General features: G+C 44.8%; 1 protein-coding gene across 3 annotated transcripts in view; it reads left to right on the forward strand.

The window, feature by feature from the left end:
* LOC101064995 (ephrin type-A receptor 7) overlaps positions 1-21208 on the forward strand; it is a 102632-nt gene that overhangs the window by 12713 nt on the left and 68711 nt on the right. For all 3 annotated transcript variants that reach the window (XM_029844923.1, XM_029844924.1, XM_029844925.1), the window contains exons 2-3: positions 13491-13555; positions 14283-14955. In XM_029844923.1, coding sequence (XP_029700783.1) covers positions 13491-13555; positions 14283-14955 — 738 coding nt within the window. The remainder of the gene's footprint in view (positions 1-13490; positions 13556-14282; positions 14956-21208) is intronic.

Raw genomic sequence — 21208 nt, forward strand, 5'->3', positions numbered from 1 at the left:
TCCGTAATCTCCATAACCTCCTCACATCCTTCCTCCCTCCATCCTTTCTTCTCAGTGTTGCTAAGTGCTGACCACGTTGCAATACTGACTGTAACCTTTGACACATTTAAAACTAGCCTGAATGTGGAACAGCACCTTTTACCCAAACAGTTCGAGTAATCCATCTGTATTCCGAGGCCTCATCAGTAAACATCCAATCCATCCTCTCAGAGGTGCTAAAACAGGACCAGACTCCCTAATCAATAATTACTACCACAACAAATGGCCTCAGGCCTTCAGGCTTGGAAAATGAGCATCCACAGGCTACATTTGACCCAATCCCCCTGCATTCATCTCCAATGGGCTCCTGTAAGCGTTCTTTAGTGCAACCCCTCATTTGATGGGCCGAACCCTCTTGGGACTTGGCCTTTTGAGCTCTGTTGTGGGCCCCATGGGTCAGTCCAAGGTGTCAGAACAGATTTTAGAGGTCAAAGCAGGTGACCTTTCATTCATCCTTGGAAATCTGTCAATCAAACCAATTTATTGGAGAGCTGCACCTTTTCGTATGACGTCACTCTGGATGGAACATTTGAAGCTAATATATCAAATTAAATTTTGTGCTCCACTAAACCAAACTGGTGGCTCAACTGGAGCTGGGAACAAACAAAGGTTCGCTTCCAGTGGCAGCATCACCAGCAGACCTCTGGCGTCACTACTGCAGCCTTTATATTGAGGTGACATTTAAAGGATTGTCTGTGAAACGGCACAAATCAAGCGGAAGGATTACCTGGGAATGTTGCCTAACGACTTTAGCCACGGACATTTGTGTGATAAACTGAGCTTCACCTCTTTTAAAATGAGCGTGTTTTTCAGGGGGCTGAAATCTTTCCTCATTAATAGTCTGGGCTCATTTTAGAAACCAGCTAACATCAGCTAACATCTTAACCTTGTTGTGTGTTACCTGTGTGATTATTGAGGGCTGGATGCTTTAATTACCTGGGCCCCATCTGCGGTTTTTATTGCTCACCATGTTCTTCCGCTCGCTCGCTGCGCGTCTGTTTTGATGGTATCAGCTTTGCTTGAAATTAACACAGAATCTGTCACCAAGATGTGCACACAACCTGGCAGCAAGCAGGATGTCAGGCGGCGTGGGTGCGCTTTAACAGATCGCTGATGTGTAGTAACAATGATTAAGTGTTCATGTGATTAAGAAAAAAGGTGGTAGTGCATTAATTACATGGTAACAACACAAATTATTATATAGTGCATATACACAAAACGCCTTAATTTGTGGGTTAATAACTTATTCGGTCATTTATTTGTATAGTGTCTGTTACAAGCCAAATTGTCTCTAGCTGCTCTACAGAATCCGAGGGCCTGAACCCCAACAAGCAACAGTGGCTCCCATTTAACAGGAGGAAACCATGAGCAGGACCAGGTTCATGTAGGGGGACCCTCCTGCCGATGGCTAGAGAGAGAGGAGATGGGGGGAAAGAAACGGTACCTTTTACAAATGTTTAGACAAAAAATCGAGTACGGCCAGTCTGGGATGGTGAAGTAATGCCCTGTGGTCCAGCAGAACCCATCCTGTGTGGCTGAAAGGCCACAGATTGTTCCAAGAATCAAAAAGGCCTGTTGTCACACAGACATTTTGGTGAAGTCCTGCTCTGACAGACAGCAAACTGAAAATATAAAATGTCCTGCTGAGAAAATACAGCCCTGTCTCCCGTGGCGCTCCCGCACCGTTTGGTCCCTCCCGTGGCCACTGCAGGCATTATCACCCAAGGAAGCATGCTAGCAGCGGCCCTGTGGTTAACTGTTAGCAGAAAACAAGTAATTAGCCCGATAATTAAATCCTCCAGTCGGCCGCTGGAGCCTGTATTGTACAGGCTCGCTGTTTCCGCTCATTTGCATAAACAGTAGAATTTGTCTCCTCAAAATTGAGGAATTAGCAGATTAATTCTGTTCTATTATCCACCCAGTGATAAGCAAATAAACAATTGGGTGGGAAAGAATGAAGGGAGGATAAAGGCTGCTTGCAGGAAGAGGAGGAGGAGGAGGAGGAGGAGGGGGATGCTCAGGCTCAGCAGCCAGTAGTACAGATGAGGAGGCTGTGCCCTTTAAGCGGATCATTAAAAAAGAAAAAAAATAAATAAAAAGAATCGGTCTCAGCCCCGATTTGTGCTCATCTCTTCCGCATGTTCAAAACGACCTCTGTGGGCGTTGATCAGCAGCAGAGATGTTGCTTCTCTTTGATTGTGCTAATTACTGACCCACCGGTTGCTGCTTCACTCCACATTATTTATTTATTGGCTTGGTTTGCTAATTAACAATGGTGAATTTTCCAAAGAGGCGTCCTCCCCAGGCTGCACCCATTTGTGTCCCACCACGAAGAGAACGCTGCCTCTTCACTAATTGCTGTTTTGTTTGGCTTGTTTCTGAATGTGCGGTTTAGCTGCAGTAAGTCTCGTCTTCAGGCCCAATATCAGTTGTCCTGTTGGGCTCCAAACTGATATGAATCTAATATCACCAGATGCACACTTGGATTATTAAACAGTTGTCTGAAACTGGTAGGATGGCACCATTTCAGAGCTGAGCTCTTCTATAATCTCACCACTTGTTTGTCCATGAGTCCTTTTATCACTTGCACAGATGTCACGACCGCCAACGACATAAATGTGATTCATATCGGCGTTAACAAATGACAAACCCACCCACGCCAAGGGTTTGGACTGTTTTGTGCTACATTGTTCATTGTTAAAGCTCAAGCTGTCAATAAAGCTATGGGGGTCCGACTACATCTGTTTTAATTGTCGTTTTGAAGAACTTTTTGTTTGCTCTAAAGAGCTCTGGTGCACCATGAATCTATTACATTTCATCTAACCCACAGTGTCTTTATATCTCTATTCATCTTGTAAAGTCAATTTTATTTGTATAGCTCACAGCCATAAATCTCACGGTGTGAGCGGGCCTCTCCCCTCCTGTTGGTTTTTGTGTAATTTATACTGGTCTTGTGTCGGAGCCGACATGCCGCTTGTTTTTCTGCCTTATTGACTGCTGTGACCAGTTCATCTTTTCTTCTCCATTTCTTTTCTGTCCCTCTATGGCAGAGATGGTTATTGAGCATATTGACCGATTGGCTGTCGGCTCTATCGATCTCCAAGGTCAGAGTCCCTGCCGCTGAAAAATGGCCCTGCGGTGTCCTCCCGTCCTCTCGCCGGCTTCTTTCTGGTGCCTCGTTTCTCTCCACATTCGCTCCCCTCATTTCATCTATCCGTGCTTTCAGAATTCATCCCCACGTCCGTTTAATCCATCCTCCCTTTTCTCTTGTTTCTGAGTTCGCGGTTGCTGCCGTTCAGAGCGGAGATCGATGGCGAGGAGAGCCGGTGCTGTGCCCGCCGGCAGCTCGCAGAGGCCGTATGGGTCTAGACTTGTCATGACATCACGCTGTAAAGATGAAACAATAGCCGCTGAAGTGAGCCTGCGAAGTTGCTCAAGGAGAGAAACAAAAAAAGGAGCTAAAGGGAGCGACGAGCAGAGCATGAATCAAACCAGAGCCGAGGTGAGCGTCATGTGCCTGGGGGCAGCTCTGAGATACTTGCACATAAGAGACAAGAGTGGAGGTCTCCTCACTGTGCACGTAGCACTCCATCCATCCATCCATCCATCCATCCATCCATCCATCTGTGCATTTAGATGTTTAAGCGATATCTTAGCTCAACGTGAGCTTTACAAACAAGGCCATCATCCCAGGGCTGATTGTGAGATGATGTGCTGTTGCTGACGTCCACGGCAGATGGCTAATGCATATGTATCAACCCACTTGAACTGCTGCTCATTTCAAAACATGATGGCGACGCTGCGACCCAAAGATGGAGGTTATTTGCAATGAGAGGAAGTGAGACTATTAGAGGATGCGTTGCAGCCCTGTAGCCCGTCTGTGTGCGAGCAAACATCGTTGACGTATCATTAATGTCCAGGCAGGGAAGGACAAACATGATAAGAGAATGGGGAAGGAGGGGGGGTTAATGATGCTCCATAGGCTACGCGCAGCAGTCAGATTGGGGAGGCTACCTTCCACTGATGCTACGCTCTCCTCTGATGGGAGAGGTTGAGAAGAGACAACTGAAGGAAGATTTTCTGGGTTTGTCCCCCCCTCATTAGGATGTCAAGAAAGGCTTCCGAGTGTGATGCACATATGATGAACCTTTAATCTACTCATTAGTGTATTCAGAAACCTGCCTACAGAAAGAGGTGCTGAGCAGAACTGCGCTTGAGGCGAGACATTTTGTATTTAGCCTCGTCTTGTGTTTACACAATGTTCCAGGATCTGCCTGAATCCGCCCAGCGTGTGACTGATCACATCTTATTTTCACTTTGCAATCAGAGCAGCAGTCATCATGTCAGAGGGGGGCAGAAGATTGAAGACAAACAGTCCAATCAGGCAGAATCATGTGCTGGTTATTGGGGGGGGGTTGCGCAGCTGTTCGAGGCTGACGACAGGAGGAGGAGCCTTGATGAATTCATCACGTCACTACCCACAGAATTCTTCCAACGTGCTTCCATGTAGCATTTATGATACATTTTTTACTCGGTGTGAAAGCTTTTGAACATCCAGCCATCCTGACCCTGTGGTGCAGCCACATCTGGAATTCAAATGGGTTGAGGGCGTGAAGCTGGCACAGCCATCCTTTCCTCGCCATTTATACAGATGAGCAACCAGAACTGTGCTGCACTCCTTCCAGACGCTGCTATATCACCTCTTGACCTCCCTCTCCTTCAGCCACATCATCATCCTAAAAGGGCGGGGGTCAGAGTTCACCATTACAACAATGAACATTTGATGTGAAAGAACTGTCTTCCCTCCTCCTCCTTCAGGGGATTCTTTCTTTAGTCTTTTTAAGTCATTCGCACTTGCTTGTGCATTTGTTGTGAAGTTTTTATCCCAAAGAGCGTAAAAAAGATCATAATTCAACTTCCAAACACAATACAGCTTTATTTTTTCCAAGGTCTGGCAGAAATATGACGCTGTAGTGTGACAGTAAAAACTTCTCAGCAGAGATCTTCTCATGCAGTAAGATGACTCACCAGGCATTTTTTTGCACTGCTCAGCGTCCTTCATGTTCCAACTGATTTTAATGTGCACATGTCTGAAAATGCCGCCGGGTGTCAGGAGTGTTGGTAGTCAAGCTTAACCCCCCAAAGGCAAATAAACATGAAGGATTAGTTATGGATTGTGTTGTATACGCATCAGATGATTTAAGGTGCGTAGTGTGTTTGTCTGTTTATGCTAATGTTGACCTTCGGTCGGCCTGGATGCATCACCGCAACTGCAGGTCCTCCTCATTCTCCCAGCTGTCAGGGAGAGAAAGAGAGTGAACAAGCCGACAGGGAGGGACGAGAAAAGACAAAGAGGTGAATTTAGAAGACGGTGACCTAATTTAATGTAGAGTGCTTCTCAGATTGAACCAGTGGGGAAAACGACGTCAGCACAAAAGAGCTCCTTATGTAACGCTCTGTCCTCCTCTCTCCTCCCCACTTCTGAATATGAGAGAGGGAGGAATGGAGGGAGTGAGGGGGGACGATGGTGTGACAGAGGTGATGGCAGGCGTGATGACCAACCAGTGCTCAATAATTAGCACAGTTAATTCTGGGGAGGGTCATCATCAAACCCGGACTCTGAGGTTCCTCAGGGTCTCCTCTGAGGAGTTCCTTTAAATTGTCTTCTGATGCTGCTGTTGCAGGATTCTGGGGCTGTGTGGTCTGACAGTCTGAATCTCTGTCTTGGTCTCACTGATGACCTTTCTTCCTTTGACCTTGACATCCTCCCTGTCTTTGGGTGACCCAGTTGGACATTTGATTTCTCGTTGCCACTCAGGACTTAACTTTCTGTGCCCAGACAAGGGTTTCTTCATCCAGCCTCTGTCTCGGCTCCATATTATCGGAGGTAAATGCCACTGAAACTGCACTATAGAACATTTTTGGTGCGTTTTCTTGGGCTGTAACAGTAAGCATAGTCTTTAAAAAGGCTGTCTCCCAACCCAGACAGCATACGAGTCAGGAGGCCTGGAGGGAATGACATTTACTTGGCTTTGTCATGCACAATAGTGACCTCTCTCGCTCTCCCTTTCTGTCATCTGTTTTGTCATGTCTTCGCTCTCTCTTTGTTGCAGAGACATCAAAACTCACAGGGCCCAGCAGGCTGTGTTGAGGACGGTGGCCTGAAATGTATTTTTGTTAAATAATGCAGTCTGGCTGCACCGTGGAGACTATATGACGGGGAAAGGGTGGCACAGTGCAAAAATACACTTCTATTATTTAGTGTTCGTATAACAGGCTTTCCTATTGGACATTCAGATAATTAGTGTGTGTGTGTGTGTGTGTGTGTGTGTGTGTGTGTGTGTGTGTGTGTGGGGCTGCTGAACACACACATGCACGCTACATCTCTTCCGCGTCTCTGTTAAAATGCTGACGGCTAGCGCTGTGTGTTACACGTGCATGTGCTCAGCAGTGTTTGGAACACTGTGAGGGTTTTTTGTCTTCTGGAGGCAGACAGAAATGCCACGCACGCCACTTTAGCTTTACATTTGCCTCGTTTTAATGGCTTTGGAAAGACTCTCTGCATTGCGAAAGGTTAAAGTTCGCACTTGTCACAGCGACAACAGTGCGTAATTATGCGTCAGTGAGCGCGGAGAAAAAGTTAACTTCTCCTTTAACTCAGACTCTGGCGTCTGTTTACCAACTCCCCCAAAAACTAAAGAGAGGGACGCCTTGGACGGGCCGGCCGACCCCGTTGTCTTCAGCCCTGCTGGCACGGTGACTTTATTTTTTGCCTTTTCTAAACATTTCCCCAGTAGAAATGTGTTGTATCACGTCACACAGTCCACTACCAGCGACAGATGGCGGCATGCTCAACAATAGTGCACTCGTTCCAGTCTGCTGGGCTCGGTCTACTGGTCAAACTGGTATCTGCTCACTGGTCACACGGCAGAAGAGGGACGTGTACTGTTCTTCCTAAATACGCCACAATTCTGGTTTTTAACCCCACTCTGGTAGCATTTGCTACAATACTGATGTAAAAATGCAACATTTGCTAAATGTGGTCATTCATTTTCCACAGTGTGTTCCATCCTAAAGCTGCCGTGCACGTGCCCCAACGTGCCCAAGACAGTGTTTGGCTCATCTCTGCTCTTGTATGTAATGAACTGTGGGCACTCTTCGCTCTCGCTTGAGTCCTGTAATGTTGTGCAAGCACACTTAGAGATGCCTCACTGAGCACTAGACAGATATGTGGCACTATTTAATGCTTGTGCTGTTCAGAAACCCTGCAAAGCTCCAAATGATTTTAATATGTTTGAGCTGCAGCCGAAGTCCAGTTAAATGTCTCGAAAAGGCAAAATAGTAGACCCCCCAACCCCCCCCGCCCACACACACACACACACACACACACACACACTGATATCAGAAATACATGGTCACATTTATTATTTAAAATACAAAATGAGATATTAAACTACACAACTTTACATTTAAATATAACTGCAGACGAGAGGAAAATTCTATTTGAAGAGGCTTTTCAAATAGAATAGGCAGTAATGGTGGTAATATTAGTAATAATACGTGAAAAACAACCCAAGTGGTGGTGAAAGTGTCATTTTAAAGATATGAAGACATTACTGATGAATTAAAGGATGAATATGGAGACGCCAAGATGATTTTCACTCCTGCCCAGATGACGTTGGAACAAACATAATTTTAGTTCGTTTTTCTATTTCATTCAAGTTTTGCCGTGATCATCGTCAGTTCTGCAGAGAAGTCGACCTGAAGTATCAGAAGTGGACTTTTATATTTCATTTACAGCAGTAAGAGTCACTAATCATCATCGGACAACAAGACACTGTCACTGAAATGATGCTGGTCAAATGTGACCATTTAAAAAAGTTCAAGTAAGTTTTTATTTTTATTTTCTCAGGGGATTAATTAAATTCTACCAATAAGGTGTTCCTGTTTGGAACAACTGCTGTTATTTACTTGGCAGTTTTCAGCTTCGAAGCATGAAGCCACTAACGGCAGCATCAGGAAGCCCTTCATCAGCATCTTTTCCTCTCATCCTTTTCCAGCTCTGAACCACGAGTCTCTTCACCTTCGTTCTTGCCTGCTTGTTTTCTGGTTCGGAGTGGTGCGGCATTATATTTAAGGCTCTGGGAGTGTTGAGGGGGCTCTTTCTGAAGTGGCTTCCACCTTCGTCTCCTCTTCAGCTTCCTGTCGACCGTCACAGTCCACCTGTTCCTCCTGCCAACGTCACTTAAACCTGAAATCACCTTAAACGTAACCCAGTGTTGGAAATGGGACATGATGTGATCAAATGTGTTCTGAGCTGTGTGAAGTGCAACATTATAATAAGCACTCAGATGAAGTAAATGCGTGCTTCTGTTATCTGTACAGCCCGTTTCAGACCTGAGAACTGGTCTGTCAGAACAATAAGACCTGACGACTCTCTCGCTTCTCCTGCTGTATCAGCTCAGACAACCAATTACGTCCATTTACACGACCTTTGAATTGAAACGAGGTCCCTTTAGCCCTCTGCTCCTGTGGCCTCCTCTGCTGCCGCTCTGTCATGTTGCCTCCAACACCATCATGGATTCCTACTGCGTCTGCCTGCGGAGATGTGCAGGAACTGATGTCTGTGCCACTGAGCTTTGAGACTTATTCTTCTAATAAACTCCCGACAGGTGTGTGTTTATGCGGCTCTTTTCAATATAAACCGGGTTTCCCTTTTTTTTCTGTGAGCCTTCAATCTCGGTCTGAATTTAGATTTTTCTTATTCTCAGACTCTGCTGCCTCACCGACTCAATGAGTCTTTTCTTCCCCCCACCCCCAACACACACACACACACACACACACACACACACACACACACACACTTTATTTTCCCTCCAGAGATTTGGCTTAACAGGTGGTCATTCAGATTCAAGACTGGAACTGTGGGGAAAAATGAAGACAACAGAAGAAAACAAGGAAGTTTATAGCTCTTATTGACTTATTCGTCAATTTACACATCCCAGTGACGTATTTTGCTGCTGCATTTTTAATTTTCAAGCTATTTTGGTTTTGTTGAATAGAGTTAGCTGAGGCGTGTTTCAGGGTTTAATTTAAGTTTATTAAGTTAGTCTCAAATGGCTAACAAACAGACGCCAAGACAATTGTCCCTAGCACTAAAGTCCATCGCTGTTTTGGATCCCTCATTGATGCCAACACACAGATGCTACAGGTCAATTACCTCACATTCACTTAAATGTTCCGAAGCGTCGTCTTCTCTGGTTGCTAAAACATCTCATTGGTTTAGATGTAGAAAAATCTGATAATTGTTGTTTTGCTGTTTCGTGTTTGAAAATAAGAAACCCCTTTAAACACAATCCTCTCAGCCTCACCTCTAAACTAGGCTGGACTTGCAGGCGCCACAGTTCTCTCATCCTCGCCCTGTTCTCATAGCTGACAATGGTCAATTCCATTGTGGGATATCGAAGCCAGACAGTTCCCTGTAATTGAAACCTTTTTAGGTGCATCATATCATCAATTTTTAATGAGAAGATTCAGTTTATTGTTAAACCCTCAGCTGTCGGAGCTGTTATGGCTCCACAACCGTCTGTGGGAGTGCGTATATTTGTGTTTGTTGGGCTTTTAAAGGGACCTAGTGATCACCTAGACACCATTTGTCTCAGAAGGTGGTGTGTATCTGTATTCATTCAAGATTTGTCTGTGTATTCTTGTGTGCCATTAGTCTTTTATGTGCCTGTTTGTGGGTTTATGTGACATTTCAGCTCCTCCCAATATATCGTCTTTATTATCTGTTTAACAGCAGCATTGCTGCGCCTCTTCTGTCCACCTCTATACTACAGTATCCTCCCCTTGGCTCGCCGCGTAGCAGCCGCGTAACATAGCGAACAGGACGTCACCGTTTGTGATTGTGGTAATGTGCAGGGATTAAGGATTTAGATTAGCTTTCCATCTTCTGGGGCATCTGTCTTCATTGAATCTCTGTCATGTTGTTTCTATGTTGCTTCACTTGTACAATGCGACATAGTTGATTATATTCAGCTCAGGTTGGGTAAACATCGGCTTCAGGGATCTGACCCGTGTACCATTGTTTGAAGAGCACCTTCAGGGAGTGGTTTCCTGATTCACTTTACATTTCATTTCCTGCTATGTGTGGGCCAGTTTGAGAGCGATTCCCTAAATATGTTTGTCCAGTTCTTCTTTTAACTGGAGACTGCCAGAAAGCTCATGAAACCTGAATCTGGCACAAGCATCAGAGTGCCAGATTCAAGTTTTGGAGGACATAGACTTTATTGTATGATTTGTTTTGATGGGATTCCAACTCTCAGGGTTTCTCTTCTAACTTCCAGCATAATGAATTTCTCCCTCCGCTTTCGTCTCAGTGTCGGGCTGTTGTCAGTCCCTCCCCCGCATCCCTGTGGTATAAGAAGGATAATGTCCAGACAATGGGTCCCCTGTGGAGATATGCTTATCTTCTGCTCCCTCTTTGGGCAGGTTGAGCTGGTCGGCCTTGGTGTTGGCTGCCTGATAAAGAGCAGGCAGGTCAGGGTGAGGACAGCCAACACCAGAGTTAATCCTTTCATGAAAGCAAAGAACATCACTGAGGTGAAAGATGAAAGCAGCTTCCTTTAACTAGGAGTTATTTAATTCACCTTTTGTCTAGAACAGTACACATTTGGGATGTTCCACGTGTACAGTAATCCACTTCTATTTAATTCACGTAGCGTCAATAACAAATTAGAATTCTATGCTCCAGTTTTGGAAAGAACACATACATATGCCAGTTTAATAGGAGCCTCCAGTCTGTTTTTCTTTCCTTCTGATTTGGAACTAGACCTTGGAGGTGAAAGAATACAAAGATCCCTTTTCTGCGTTGCTGAAGGAACCACAGCCAATGAAACGTCTGTCAAAACATTCAATATACCAATTATTTAGTATTAACACGTGACTTTCTGCTGAGCCTGGCAGCGTCCCCCCCCCCCCCCCCCCCCCCCCGTCTCTGCGTATCAGTGAGGCGAAAAGCTCATTTTGTTCATCACGATGAAATTCCAGAAAAAGATAAGAGTGGGAGGGCGACAAGGGAACGAAGGTGGGAGAAGATCACATATCACATACACTTTTATTGAAGCTACCTTTCTGCAAAACAAAGGAGAAAATAATAAAATATCCCCTGAAACCTCCATTTCCACAACAGTCAGATGGATGCGGCAGGAAGACGCCATAATAAAATCTACTCTGATGCACATGCAGACTGACCCCTTCAGACAGGACTCATCTGGAGAGAAACACGTCTGGCTTTTTCTTTGATGTCTTTTAATGACTGTTATGAAAGTTGTTTTTTTGGAGTTCACGCTTTCTTTTGAACCAATTAGACCACACAGGTCTTTACTTCTACCTGCCTACATTCGCTCATAGGTGAGAAATAACTCTTTTTGCTTTTTGTGACGATCCGGGAACAACGAGAAGAAGTCGGCCTCACCTTTTATATCCTAAAAGGGCTGATAATGATACCAAACAGACAAGAAAAGCAAAATAGGCTCAGAGACACACATTGTTCCTGTAATGATGGGTAATTATGAAGCAACCATTGAAATTGAGAGCTAGTAGCCAGTGTGTCACAGCTGTTAGTCTGGCCTTTGAGCAATAGGAAGAGAGCTGTTTTTCACCTCTCCCCCTTTGTTAGTCAGCCAGGCTCCAGCTTCAGTCTTCCACCCTAAACTTTGTCTCTGGCTCTCTGTCACTGAAGGCCCATTAGTCTGCCTAACAAGCCTGTGATTAGAGGATTTATGTATTCAGCGTGTGATCACGGTTCCAACTTTGTCCTCTGAGGTTCTCTCACTCTGACTGATTGTCTGCCCACTGATCTGTCCGTTTACGACCCAGACGGTTTATTTTATGCTTCTTGTCCCGTTCTTTCTCTCTCGTCTTTCTTCACTTTCACGCTCCTCCGGTATTTCTTTAGCCTCCCTTTCAGCATTCCTCCGTGTCTCTCCACCAGTTTTGGCTTCGCCTATTCTAATCTTCTCCAAATGCCTCTATGTTATCAGCTGAGCACAGAGCTATGCTCTGGTCAGCAGCGTTAGCCCCAAACAATAAAGTTAAATTACTTTAGGAAATGATCTATAGTTGGTCCTGCACATTTGCCAAAGTGTTGCCATCTCATTCTCAAATCAACCCTGAAAGAAGAAAATCTATTCATTCGTTTGCTCCCAGGTTTGGACAAGTTTTTTAATTACCAATTCCAATTTTTCCACCGTGTTTTAAATGCCTCACATTCAGCTGGCCAGATATTATGACCTGTATTATTGTTAGATTTATTTAATTATGCTTCTGGTCCTACCTCAGGTAATTCTATTTGCTTTTTTTTTGGGAGGATTCATACCTCGCACATTCCTGATTTAGCCTCATTACTAGTCTGAAATCGCATCTTTCAGAGCCAGTTCCACCAGTCAGTGACACAAAGGTGACTCAGTTTTTACACACATTCATGTGTCAAATTGTCAGACACCAAGAAACACGTTCACAGCGGAGGCGTGGCTCTGCTCCTGGGTGTTGGTCGAGCTCCAGGGTTCTAACGCCTCATAACTGAGATTATTTTGAATCTGCAAGTGTTTAAACCACTGCAGGAATCGCCAAAATGGTGCATGCGGTGTCTGGGGGTGGGGGCGTCTGGGGCATAAAGTATGGCTAACTATAGTATCAGCAAAATCCTCCCAAAATGGGGCGATAATGTGGCCGACCATATGCTGCTCCAGATGTTGATATTGCATTATAGATTAAGATAAATGTGCTGATAATGGCTGAATGGTGCAGGCAGATGCTGAAACGGTTCCCCACACATCAAGGCTGAACCACGTGTTAAAGTTCTGTGGTTTTCTGAAGGCCACTGGTGCGTTTCAGTGCACACGTGTGACTCAGTACACGGTTAATAATTATTCCTACACGTGTGCGCATGGGAACCATCAAACCGACTTCACAGAATGGAACTGTGGTGTTTTCCCAAAATGACTGTGTTTTAAAATTTCCAACTTTATATGGAAGTCTGTTATATTTATTTAGGGATTTTAAAATTTTAAAGGAATAAGCTAAAATGCCTTTTTTTATATAAGGGTTTTCCTTCATTTGATATTAAGTGATGCTAACTGAGCTAACGATGAAGCCTCCGCTGTCAATGGTCCTGAAATAGGCGGCAGCGTCTGACTGTGTCTCTGTCTGTGGTGCTGAAACCAACCTGGCTGGACAATGACGGCTCACGAAAGGTGCTCAGAGTCTTCAAAGGTTGAAGTTTAAGCATGAAACACATGTTGTCTATTTCGTCGCAAGTGACATTGTTACTGGAACATTTAGGATTTCCCATTGGATTCATCATCTTTTGTTTACTTGTATGCTGTTAACAGGAGAAATGACTCTTTTTTAAATGTTGTCCTCTCTATTTCTTTCTTTGTTTTCTGCAGTGGTGCTGCTGAATTCTAAAGAGACTCAGGCAGAGCTGGGCTGGACCTCTTATCCCCCCAATGGAGTAAGTTTGCCTGCTTGCATTTTTCATGATCTCTGTTGGTCTTCAAATGTTCCCTCACAAGGCTTCACAGTTGTAACCGCTTCGTAACCACAAGCCGCTTTTCCCTCATTCTCATCTCTTCATTCTACTCATCTTCTGCTACTCCCTTTTCTTTTAAGCTCTGTCTACTTTGTCATTGTCATCAATCAATATGCTAATCTGGCGGCTACGATACTGCATCCTACCCACCTAGACATCAATATGATGTTCAAAAACCTCTTTGTTTAATGTAACTCCAAGAGAAATACACGAGTGGTTTTTAGCCAGCAGAAGGTTGTTTTTAATAATCAACAATTTTGGCCTGATTTGAGTGAAGAGGTTTTATTGAGGGCCTTTGGCAAAATCGATCCCACTGAAGGAGCTCTTCAAGATGCCCCCATGCAAATAAAAAAGCCCTTATCTAGACTGCTAGGGAAAAGTTTCTTCACTCTTGCTTCACTACGTAATGGATCAGCCACGGTGACTAAGGTCTGTCACATACTGACTCAAGGTCTGATGTAACGACTGTGAAAACACACTTTGTCATTTCCTCTCTGCTGCTACACCCACTTATCAGATTGGCATTTTATCTTTCTCTGCATTTGACCTTTGATTATCTGTGTTGCTTTTCACTTTTCCTAACCCTTGTCATCATCTCACATGACTTCTGGTTTTTAAATGTGCTTTTTCCCCTTCCATGTTCCCTCAGTGGGAGGAGATAAGCGGCGTGGATGAGAAGTACAAACCAATCCGGACGTACCAGGTGTGCAATGTGATGGAACCCACGCAGCAGAACAACTGGCTGCAGACGGGGTGGGTGGCCCGCCGGGGTGGCCAGCGCATTTTCGTGGAGCTCCAGTTCACGTTGCGTGACTGCAACAGCATCCCCGGTGTGGCGGGCACCTGCAAAGAGACCTTCAACCTCCTCTACGTGGAGTCAGACAGAGACCTTGGGGGTGTGACCCGAGAGGACCGCTACACCAAGATCGACACCATCGCCGCCGATGAGAGCTTCACGCAGGGCGACCTGGGCGAGAGGAAGATGAAGCTGAACACAGAAGTGCGTGAGATCGGTCACCTCAACCGAAAAGGCTTCCACCTGGCCTTCCAGGACGTTGGCGCCTGCGTGGCCCTAGTGGCCGTTCGAGTGTACTACAAACGCTGTCTCGCGACAGTCCAGAACCTGGCCGTCTTCCCCGACACCGTGTCTGAGGCGGCTTTTGCCACGCTGGTAGAGGTGCGCGGCAGCTGCGTCAACAACTCGGAGGTTGACACTGACAGCCCTCCCAGAATGCATTGCAGTGCCGAAGGAGAGTGGCTGGTGCCTATTGGGAAGTGCAGCTGCAGCGCCGGCTACGAGGAGGGACACAGCAGCTGTGAAGGTAAGACTTCAATGAGTGATGGGACGGCGGTGTGAATACGGAAAAACAAAGAATCAAAAAAGAGGAAACGGGGTTTTGTGAAAACACAGGGGAAAAAGTCAAGACGATGAAGGAAAAAGGTGCATCGTATAACATTAATAAGGACACAAGCAGAACTACTTCATTTAAAGCTGGATATGCATTCAGGGAGTTCACAGTAAACGTGTTACAGTCCAGCTTTCTCGTCACAGCAGCCGCTAATGTTGTTATGTGCTGCTCGCTGAAGAGTAGACACAATGAAGTGGGTTACAGTGGCATGGAAATTCACTTTAAAGTCCATACCAGGAATATATTTTCAATTGGCAATGTTTTGAAAAATAGTTTTGCCTTAAGTGACTTTACTTTGCAAGTGCAAGAGGCTTTAAAACCCTTTTTTGAAGTGTATTCACTGAAACTTCCAGGCTTTGATGTGTAAACCTGATAGAGGTCCCTTTGACAAAACCAAGCTTTAAAAGAAATAAAGTGAGATAAAGTTTTCTGTGGTGAAAGAGAAGATGGAGGAGACAAGCAGGGACTATGGATGTTAATATATTTTGAGAACAAAGAGGAAGAGATTAGAAGAACAGAAGGAGGATGAAAGTGAAGTGAGGGTGATCCATATAGAAAGGAGAGATTCTAGCTAGGAGAATCCTAGTGGAAGTAATTACACCTTAATGAGATGAGAAAAGACGCCTGATAATGGTAACAGCGGGCATTACGGTTCGATTGCGGACACTTAGTGGAACACAGACATCTTTCTTGCTCAATTTCAATCCATACCTCCTTTTGTTTGATGCCAATAAAGACGTCACCTGTGGCCGATTTACGTTTGCCATCTATAGACACACTTCGACACCTGACCTCAGCTACGAGAACCGCAAGGAACACGCTGATGTTGCCTTTATTGGAACCTAAACACGCACTCTTAGTGGTGGCATTAACACACACACACACACACACACAGACACACAGCGACATTAACAGAGAGGGACAGTATCGGAATCCTTAGTCACAGGCCATTGCTCACACAGCAGCAGTGGTTTGATCGGCTGACTGTTTCTGTTAGCTTTCACAGCCCAGCTTGCGTTGTTGTGCACTGCACCGTGGGTGTCATTGTCACCAGAGAGGAGACTGCGTCCCTTCCGAAGGAGGGGACATTTCACAAGAGCTGTGAACTTCTCATATCTGATCGATACTGTTGTAAGTGCTGTTTGCAATTGATTGCCATTAGAGGAAAATCTTCATTCTTTTCTGAACGATTAAGACTGGGCCTAAGCTGTGAGATCCAGACCATGAGCTCTCCTGGAACCTGAACACATCAGGACCCGTTTGTCAAAATTCGAATCAATGGTGTGTTTTGTTGTAAAACAGGGCCGTGAGCGATACAATTTTAATATAATTATGTAATCTAAATGCTGTAGCGAGAGACGCAGGAGCTCCCAAACCTCCGAAGGGACAGCAGGAGTATAAGAAGTCCACGATTAGCCAGGCATGGAGCCAGCGTAGTGAGCAGACAAGTATGGTGAAGTCCAGTGACAGGACCAACGAAGATGGATTACTGTATCTGTGGAGCTCGACCTTCCCCGGTACACTTTATTATATTTACTTTGGTCTGCTGGAGGCAGGGTCTGTCATTCTATTGAAGAACACTTGAACTCTTACTATATATACCATGTAATGAACACACGCTTCTCCTGTAGTGACTTATTCCTCACTTTAGCTGTAATGGTATGAATATGCAGCCCCAACCCTGACATCTCCCACTGCACCAGAGCCATTGATCAGTTGTAATGCTCCACTAAACTGAGGAATTGTGCTGGGACTCCTCTCTCACACCCACACACACACCCACACCCACACACACACAGGCTTGTGCAGTTGTCTTCAGTTTCTCGTTGACTCCCATTTTTTTCTTTCTTTTATCCAATTAATCACCCTAGCCCTGACCAACTGATGCCAACTGGAACCTAAATTCATTCATCTTGTTTAAACTAAAGGCTTCAGTCTGAGATTTCCTATAAAAAAAGTTGCAGAGTTCCACACTTTGAACCAACGAAGGTGGTGGGAGCCCACAACTTGAGCGAGAGTCCCGCAAATTGAGAAAAACAACCACCCACTTGAGTTGATTTCCTTCTGTGTAGAAAATGGACCCCTGATGGGAATTGATTGTGCTTTTACTGATGAAATCTGCGTTTGTTCCAATCAGGCCTGAGGACATGGTCTACTCAGGGTTTCTGCAAACGTATGCAAAGCAGCACAAACACTTCCACATAATATTCATCTAGTCATCAGCATGCTTGTACAGAGGTGGACCAGCTACTGTTAGTTAATCTTATTTAGCCACAATGCGAATAGAAGTGGAAGCAAGTCTCTCTGCTCAATGGTATTGACTCTCCATGAGACAGAAGCAGATGGTGGTGTTCACCAGAGGAGAAGATTGTTGCTGCAGAGCATGATGATCAGGCAACACTGGATTACTGCAGCAGAATGTTCTGGTCTGGTACTTTAATGTCATCACAACAATAATACCCAATTGAGTTCATTTTGCCCTATGTGACGTTGCCACCCCAGATGGCGTCATTTCTGTAGGTTTGGGATCCTCCGATAGGTTTAAATGTTTAAATTTCTCTCTTTAACTTTCATTAAACATGTCCAATGAAAACACACTGGCATCAGAATTGGGTTTTGGTGAAGTGAAGAGGTGAGGTCCAAACACTCCTGACATTCATTGACCCATTACCATGAGATATAAATTAGCCATTTAATGCATCTTTTTTAAAGTTGCAAATAGCTTTTCACTTCTTTATATGAAATATAAATAAATCAGAACAGATTTTGTCAAGATCACGCTACTTTTCATATTTGAAAGCCACAAAAAATGAAGAAAAACCTCTCCCATAAGAGAAGTGCTGCAGAGTGTCGTTGTGGTCAGAACATCTATATTACACCTGGATGTTGATGTCACAGCGAATGCTGCCTTTATCATCACTGCTTCCATCACAAGAGGAACTTTCAGATGTCGGGTGAGAGAAGTTCTTGGTGTTGGTGAACCACACTGAGGAGTTTTTCATCTTCATGTCTATCTTTGCTGACTTGGTTGCAGGCAGGAGTTGATTTTCCTCCTCCATCGGTACCGTGGCTAGCATTAGCGAGCAGTGTCAGATGTGTCAACCTCCGTCCCTCAGGCCACCTCCCAGCTCGCCTTTGTGCTATTTCCGACTCGCAGGCTCTCGTGAAACAGTGCTACGGTGAGGTGTTGACAGCTTCCACTTCCTCCTAAACTTTCACCACGTTTGTTAGCAGGTAGCTTGTCATAGAAGTTAGCCTGTTCCGACCGGTAATGCCTCTTGATGTTGAATTCCTTGAAAACAGCCTCGGCAAATTAGACAGACACAACTATTTGTATTTTAGCGACAAAAAAATATCAGATTTCCTCTTTCCTGGGAATGGCGGCCTTCACATCGAATAAACAGCTAAAAGTGGGAAAGCGGCAGTGGGGAATGAAAGTGAAGCCCACTGAGCGTAAACCTGTAAGTGCACTCCCAGCATTCATTACTGTATACCCTGACCCTGCGTGTAGTCGTGAATTTGCTCTGCATGTAATTGCGGTGATGAGCACATGCGTGTTCTCCAATCTCATTATGAAATGCCACCAGCAGGAACAGACTGCAGGAAAAAATAAATTATGTAATAATTCACCTCATGAGTGCTGCAATTCATGCTCCTCGTGTGTTTTCCATGTGTTCGTGTCAGACACTTGAGCTCCATCCTGTTCTAATTAAGGCAGACTGCTCTTTCTATATAATTACTGAATCTGATTCATGCCTACAGCACATTTCCTTATTATCTGTTTGCTGCACTCGCCGTCCAGCTCCAGGCACGCTTGCCACCCTGCTATTCCTTCCTATGTTCCTCCATCCCTCTCTAATTCTCTGCATCATTTTCTCTTTTCCCATTTCCCCTCGACTCTTCTACCCCCTCACCCCTTCTGAAGTATTAATATCTATCTAGCTCCTCCTCTAAATGCAGTTTGTTTTCCTTCTCACATCTGCTACACCTCATTTTCCCTTTATCCTTATTTAATTTTCTCCCTCCCCCCCCCCACTTTTTCAATCTCATGCCCAACATGCCTCCTTCTCTCCTAACCTCCCCACCTACACCCTGCAAGGGACCATGTGGCAGGGTGAGGTAGGGTGAGGAAGGGTGAGTCTGGTTAACAGTCTGGAGCCTGCAGGACAAGCTCTGAGTTTTATCCTGTGTGTTTAGGACAGAGTGCTGGAGACTTGGCACCAGCTTCCGATCATATGTTAGTGAAGCTGTTCCTCTGTCTGTTGTCGGATCATGCTGCCTTTCTCCGTCTCCCCTTATTTCCCCCTGAAGGATTTTTGCCTTTACACAAATACAATCTCACGTTCACTCCTCACGTTCTTCTTTATGCCCGACTCCTCAAGCATTTCATCTATTCTTACCACACTTAAAAAAAAGATCTCTGGCTCTGAGCCACTGTTGCCCATCTGGCCTTCCCTTCACTCTCCTACCATCCTCCTCCCTCCTTTTTTTCTTCTCCAAGCACATCACCCGCTACTCTCTCTCTCTCTTTCTCCCTCTCTCCTGCTTTCATATTAAATAATTTAGGTTTTCCAGGGAGATAAGCAAATGTGTTCTTTCTGAGCGCAGCGTGGAATATGTTTATTTGGTCATCCGGACATACAACACGTCTGTAAAGGACACGGATGGACTTGAACCAGCGGAACATTTGCTCCTGTCAGTAGAGATCTCTCGTTTAAAATGTCTCCTTTGAAGGCCTGAGCTGCAGGAGGGCTAAGTAGTTCCCATTTGTCCCTCCTCTAGAGATCCACGGGAGCAAAGAAAAAGAATCAAGAAGAGTTAAGACAATGTTTGTACTGCTCATCTGGACCAGAGTTGGATATGCAGTAAGCACCATATAAACCATATCATCTTGTTTGGGTTCATCGGTCCTGGATCATAAATGGACAGTCAAGACTCCTGCTGTGGAAAAGTGTTGGCCCATTCATGAGTTCTTTTATCTTTTGCTTATTTGTCCCACGAACATGTTTAAGATCATCCGATCAATTTTAATACCGGACAAATATAACAAATGCAAAATGCTGTTTTTAAATGATGATTTATTTTATTAAGGGGAAAAACACTATCCAAACCTCCAGAACCCCAGTCAGAACCATTATTCACAAAAGCAGGAGACTGGGAACAGTGGCGAACCTTCCCGTGGTTGGTCGACCTAAATATTCCCAGATGTGGGGATATTTTCCCTCATTAAATAAAATCACATCATTTAACGATTGTGTGTTGTATCTTGTCTGATCTTGTGATTTTAGGAAGCTGCGATGTCTCACGCTGCTGCTGCAGAACCATATTTTTCTTCGAAGAACCTTTAATCTGCAGCAAAGAGGTGCTTTCATTTTGGGTCAGAACTGTGAGTTCTTCATCTCAAGGCTGAAAGTGGGGTCGAGTGCTCAAATGTGAGTCGTGATGAAATGATGTGTTGTGAGAAAACTCTCACAGATATAAATGAGGGGAAGCGATGAGGTATTGATGAGGTTGTCAGTGGAGGAAAACCATTTTACTCAAGTCTTCTGTATAAATGACTGCAAATGGACAGAAACGTCCACTAGCTGAGTTTTATGGATTAAACGCAGCAGCCAAGAAAGCACCACAGTTAAAAGGTTATTATTAATGATAATTACGAATTACCTGATTCTGTTTTAGGCTGAGAAATAAATTATAACTGGAGAAATGATAAAGAGAGCTAACGGATGAGCTTAGCTTTCAACCACATGGGGCCCGATGACGGCAACACCAGAACTGTACATATGTTCTGATTCTGGGGAGGAATCCTCCTGGTGTTCTGAGGACAGGCTGTTTCCAGCAGTCATGATAAATCTGATTACGTCAGGCTGTGTGACGCCTTCTGTTCTAAAATGAAAGAGCAGAGCGAAGCTGGCGACAGTTCTGTCTAGGGTGATGTTTCTGAGGGGGATGTCTGCGTTAATCCAGATCATGAATCACAACCAGCCTGGGCTGAGTTGGGTAAGTTTGTGTTCAACACACACATGCATTAACGTGGGTGCTGTTCATGCAACTCCCCCCTTGGTTATAATGATTTCTGAGGTGAGATGGCACCGCCGAGCAGTTGACCTGCTGTCTTACAATCAACTGTTTCCATCCTCATTCAACCTTCACTAATAACTTTCCC

The sequence above is a fragment of the Takifugu rubripes genome, chromosome 12, assembly GCF_901000725.2.
Source record: "Takifugu rubripes chromosome 12, fTakRub1.2, whole genome shotgun sequence".
Classification (NCBI taxonomy): Eukaryota; Metazoa; Chordata; class Actinopteri; order Tetraodontiformes; family Tetraodontidae; genus Takifugu; species Takifugu rubripes.